The following is a 6000-nucleotide window of genomic DNA, read 5'->3' as shown; positions in this document are numbered from 1 at the left end:
CATATATTATAGAGAACCTCACCAATGCTAGAAAAAAGTTTTTAATCTTCAGGGTCTTAAAAGTGATTGTTACAAACCAAATCACTCTTCTAAGGGAGTTGTATTTATTAAATAAGCGTGCAAAAATAAAGACCAGGAGGAAAATAAAGTCATGGCTCCTTTGCAAGCTCCAGTTTTAGACCTGAATTCTAACCCAGGCGCTTTAGAAAAAAAAGGACTCTTTGGACATGATCCCTAACATTCTGCTGAGAGTCATCAATTATGCAAGGTAACGGCACGCACTGGTAAGGGAAGGAAGCGCTCCAATATGGCGACAACCGCAGTTTCTCCTGCATCCTTTCAACATCTGCAGTACAGCAACGCCTTTCGGGATTTGTGTTAATGCACAAAATGTAAGTGAATCCCTTCTTTTTCTACAGCGGCAGGCCATTTTTATGAAATAAGTGGCTTTTTCAGCTGCTATAGCCCAAGCAAGTCGTTGCCGCAGAGCAATTTTCCAGCTGTGAACATCGTCTGCATTTCTGAGTAGGTTGTCTGCTGGGGTACCCCGAAACTGCAGATCAGTTATTAAATATCAGCCTGCACCCCTCCCTCTTGCTTTACCTTGTATTTCGTATTGGATCTAGTAATTGCATCGATGTTATTCTATATTTAAATGTCAAATGAGTCTCCGCTATGATATTAGTCCAAAATAACGTTTGGGGATCCCGGAAATTCAAATTTGAATTAAAAGACCTTGTCTCTCCGCGTGGAGAAACTGGATTTTAAATGCATTGGATTGCACCATTTTATTGAGAAGCCTATATAGTTCCTTCACAGAGGCTAGATTGGTATATGGCTGGTTCTTTTAAAAATAAGTTATTTTCGACGCATTTCAAATATGCGGTTTAGTGTTATTGCAGTTGGAAAGTCAAATTGAATAGTGTATGGAGCTGTGTGAAGGTATTCCGATCTACATTTGGCTGAAAACCTGGCTTGCGATGTGAACATAGTGCCGATCTCTCCTCGCTACCCCCCTCCCTCCACCCCCTTTCCTAAACTGAGCAGGGCTCTCTCCCCGGCTGTTTGTTGATTAAATGAAAATTGTTATTGCGGGTGTGGTGCTGTGGATCAGTCCGATGGTTCTAATGTTTGTATCGCCTGCGAATTATTTTTTATAATATGGCACGCGTTATTCTCTGATTTGAGAGAGGTGAGTCAGACTGGGACTTCTTTAAGGAATGGCGTGAAGGTACTGGATGCCCGAGTACTGCAGTGTTTTTTTTCTTGGAATCCAGTGAACCTAACCCTATATAGTTTAATATTAATTATTTACACACATTGCACTCCTGTATATACCGACGATTACTGTTTGAGTCGAGGTTTCTGTTCATCTAGAAACCATATGCACAAATGAGAACTTCAAGATCTGCGGTTGGTTTTTCTTTTAAAAAATAAATGGTATGGATGTACTGGCCGAACCAGTTGCAAGGATTAACTGTTCATATTTTTGGGTAGGTGTGTTGCAGAGAATGTTCACAAGGCGGTGTGATATAATGGATGGTTTTCAGATCTTAGAATCTTTGTGTTTTTTAATGAATGCATTAGTAACTCGAATCTGATTTAGTTTAAACAACCCTAATAAATAGTCGTCTTGGCTTTTTGTTGCTAGCTGCAGATAATCAGTAAAACGTCACACCAAGTGTTTGGTCGGCCTATAATATATAATGATTCCAAGGTGTTGAGGATCTTTGTTTTAACATATTGTCAAAGGTATCATTTTCCCCTAATTTCTTTGGAGAAGCTGTTTCCTGGGTTATTCTCAGAAGTATAATTAAGTCTTCCATTCTTGTTTAATAGTTTAGAAACGGGGCTTGGGAGGCCTAGATATTTACCGCCCCCGCTCCCAAAACCCCGAGAGCTGCGTTTTCAATCCATTGCGTTTGCCTGGCCCGCGATTTAAAATACAGGCTGATGAACCAGATAAGGGAGACGTTGTATTTGTTGACTGTGTGACGTCTCCCTGAAAATGCATCTAAACGTGATATATAAGTGCTTTTTAACAGTACATAATAATCTTTGGCCCTTAATCCCTCTTGGGTACATTGACCTGCTTGCGGGTGCTGAAAGAACAGCGCCAGGTACCGATTTTTTTTTGGCTTTTCTGTCTCATTTGAGCATTAAAAGTCCTATATTTTGGTGTGGGGTGCGTTATAGCATACAGTACTTCAAATAAAAGTATATTCCCTCTCCTTGATAAATCTACTTTGCCCTTTTAAACAATCTAAAATGATCTGATACGTTATTAGTGCCCAATTCACCTGTCTTAGCTTGAAACCGAGCGCTTTCCACCACAGCCATGTTCTGAAACACTGTTTTTGTCTTAAATCCGCCTGTTTTTTTTTCTTTAATTATACCGTTTTAAAGGACACGCAATATAACATTGTCGGGTGAACACTCGGAACTATTTGATAAAGCATTAGGCAAACGCCCTAAATGGGTTCACCTGTATAAGTGGTCTGCTTGCGGGATTTCTGTTTGGGTGTGGCCTTGCTCTCTATGTATGGTGGATTTTCCATACTGCTAAAATCCATCTAATTGTACCAAGTACACAACTGCAAGGCGGTAACCACATTCTGCTGTTTAAATTAAAGAACTTGAGCTGCGCAGCCATAAACGATCGAAAAAAAATGGCATAAGGGCCGACGCTGCTAATTACAGCACAGAACAGCAGCGCAAATGCGATCTGTTAAATACGTGTACTGTACCAGGCGTTGTGTGGTTATTTTGATTTGAGAATAAATGAGGTATCTTGCATCTTTTCGGCATGTTTTATCACCTTGTACAGCAAATCAGCAATGTCATATTTTTAATGCTTGCCGTTGGTGTACTAGTCCCCTCTTCCCGCCCCCGTTGCGTTTTAACGTTAATATTCTATAATAGAGATTTTAAAAAGTGCATTTTAAATTTTCAGCTCGTGGCCTCTTCTGGACACGTGATTCTCATTCATTATTGATTCATTCCTGCTGACGTGGCTGAAATTGTCATTGGAATAAAGAAATAACCCCCTCCCCCCAATCGATGGTTTATTGATCTGAAAAGGATTTGCAAAGGAATGTCCAGTGTCTTACCATGATATAAAACAAAATTCAGAAGGTAGGTTCATGGCTTTTTCATTTAATGTTGTATTCTGACTGATTTGCCGCCTAAACTTGTCCAGTTATTGGAAATGAAATGAGAAAGTTGGTTTTGAAAGGGGTATATAGGGTTATATTCTTACGAATAGGCGTGTTAAACGTTTGTTATAATCATGAATGTGGTGCTTGTTTCTTCAGTGTACTATTTAATTTATTGGCTTAACACTGGAAGGTGTAAATTGCATGCACTGGAAGGGCATATCAGCTTTTGCTGTAATTCTCCAACTGACCAAGCTAAAATGTTAAAACTCCAAATACTTACCTTGAGTGAGTTACTTGGCCTTTTATCTGAATATATGAATTTAACTAATACCTATAGTGCCATTATTTTTTAATTTTCCCTTTAGAAAGGAGACACTGCACACCTTTGTAATTTTTCCTCTTAAAATTAGGCAGCAAAATTTTAAAATCAATTGGGTACTTGTTTCGCCATAATACTCAAATGTAGTGAAAGTTTGATAGATTGAAATGGGCAGTGTGAACCAAAATAGAGATATGTTCTTAAATACATTGTGCGTTTGAACCTGCAGTGATGGAGAAATATTTATAAAAGAAGTTAATGGCAGAAGTTTGGGCTATTTCAATATCAATGGCTGTACTGAGCACTTCGAGTTGTTAAAAGTTTGAGGTGGCCTAATTTAGCAGAAAAGGACAGTTATCTTTGCATGTATGATGTTTAAATAAGATCTTGAGGCAAAACACTTTATTTTAAAAAACATTAAAGCTCAATTCAACTTTTCTTCATAAATAGCATTTCATCCCTTATTTACAGCCAGCTGGGCATAGACCTAAACACAAATTCAGATTATGTAACCGGTTCAAAATTTTTTATTCCTTTGAAATGGGACAGCAGAATGTAAATATGTGGTTGAATTGTATTGTAAAATTAACTACCCTCAAACACTTGCAAAGAACTTAAATGTTTAAGAGCAAATTTGTAGAACTGAGCATTTTAGTCTACAGATCTGCGTCAAATAAACAACTGTGAAGTGGACCTTTTTAAGTTTAAGTACTGATTTAAATGATTTTGCATTATTTTAGTATTACATGTGTCACATTGTAATAATTGTACAAATAAGCATGATCAGGACATTTCGCTTGCTTGCCCACTATCATATTGGAACATTTACTATGGTAGTTTGTTATGCAGCTATGTTTTTGTGGATGTATTTAAAAAGTCAAACTTCAAAACTGTTTTAGAATATTATAACCATTTTAGTGCATTTCAGTGTGATCACTTGTATGAGAGTGGTTAAGGTTATCTTGGGAGCTTCATAAAAGTCAAGATGCTTTGTTCTTTGGGTGAAGTTTTTTTGCTAGTGATTTTGGTCAACTTTTCATCTCTATTTTATTTTACAGTTTATTTTTAAAGCTTGTTGTATTTTTATTCAGACAGAATTGTCCGATCTGGAGGCTACATAATTGAAGACGTTGTTGCAGGATGAAAATATGGCAGCGCATATGCTTGCACCGCCAGGCCCTGACAGTTTTCGCCTTTTCACCCGTGAGTCTTTGGCTATCATTGAGCAGCGGATCGCTGAAGAGAAGAACAAAAAACCTAGCAAGCAAGATAGCAGCCACCGAGATGATGATGATCAAAATAAGCTTAAACCAAACAGCGACCTTGAAGCAGGCAGAAGTTTGCCATTTATTTATGGCGACCCCCCTTCTAAATGCATTGCTGAACCATTGGAGGACTTGGACCCTTTTTATATAAATCAGAAAGTGAGTGCCTCGGACAACCAGTTATTAGCTGTTTTTTTTTGCAGGGGAAAACTGTCAGTAGAGGTTGAAGTAGTGGACCTGTGGTTGCAAGTTTAGTTTGATATTTATGATCTGCAAAAGTTAATTGCTTTATTATTGTTTTGGGTGGGGTGGATGAAGATAATGGGTCATTTTTTTAATTCTATATTAATCTTTTGATTACTTTAGCAATTTTGAACATATTTCCCTTTTCATATTGGGACCCATAAACTAATTTTCATCCGAACAAGCTTTGTACAGTGCCCCAGTGCCATCATATCTGCATTGCAATAATCACGTACTTGTTTTATTTTAAGTTAATTGGATAATGACTACCAATTCACATAATTTACAGAGCATTTGGTTTTTCTGCTCAAACTGATTTTTATGTGGTTCTTATAGGCAGTCACATAATTGTCTCAGCATGGGTTAAGGTGGGTGGTCATCGTAAATAGTTTAGTGACTGAAATATGGATAGGCCACGAATACACAGATCCGTCACCACTTCAAGCCACGAATGTTCCAGTAAATTAACGTACTAATGCAAAGATGCAACAACAAGAATGGGTGGTTCTTTCTGGTTAAGTGTGCCAGGTTTTCTTTTGCTAATTCCCACTGTTTGATAAGGTGTATGCTTTTGTTTGCTGGTAGGAATAAAATGTTTTATCTCTAAAATTATAGGTTCTCCCAGAAATAGTGTCTAACGTGCAGTACAGGATGGAAAAGGATTGGATAGAACTCTTTGTATATTAGTGTATTAGTGTGTATTAGTTTGTATATTAGTGTTTGCCCATACAAATATTTAAAAACTGTTTGATTTAACCCTGACACTATATATAATGATGTGGGAAAGCAGAAAGGAGAATAATTGCAGGCTAGTTTCTCATGTGCCCCAGTTTTTCCTTCTCAGATGACCCTTGTGGGAATATTTGGAGCAAACACTGGCTGATGCCAATAGAATTGGCAATTCTCTGGATTGAAAAGAAGCCTCACAATTTCATTTTTCATGACTGGGCAACCATGACATGCAAGTTGTGGAGTTGATAGGATTTGAAAAAACTTAAGTTGACAAACTGAGAGT

At 37.7% G+C, this 6000-nt stretch overlaps 1 protein-coding gene across 5 annotated transcripts in view; it reads left to right on the top strand.

The window, feature by feature from the left end:
• Window positions 1–279: 279 nt before the first annotated feature.
• LOC140741175 (sodium channel protein type 8 subunit alpha-like) overlaps window positions 280–6000 on the top strand; it is a 234428-nt gene continuing 228707 nt past the window's right edge. For 4 of the 5 annotated variants that reach the window (XM_073071044.1, XM_073071041.1, XM_073071045.1 and 1 more), the window contains exons 1-3: window positions 280–392; window positions 2954–3135; window positions 4569–4901. In XM_073071044.1, coding sequence (XP_072927145.1) covers window positions 4626–4901 — 276 coding nt within the window. In that variant the 5' untranslated portion in view covers window positions 280–392; window positions 2954–3135; window positions 4569–4625. The remainder of the gene's footprint in view (window positions 393–2953; window positions 3136–4568; window positions 4902–6000) is intronic. The other variant, XM_073071042.1, reaches the window with a different exon arrangement.

This window comes from Hemitrygon akajei, chromosome 18, assembly GCF_048418815.1.
Source record: "Hemitrygon akajei chromosome 18, sHemAka1.3, whole genome shotgun sequence".
Taxonomy (NCBI): Eukaryota; Metazoa; Chordata; class Chondrichthyes; order Myliobatiformes; family Dasyatidae; genus Hemitrygon; species Hemitrygon akajei.
The sequence above is the reverse complement of the archived record's forward strand: the minus strand, read 5'-3'. Positions and strand labels throughout refer to the sequence as shown.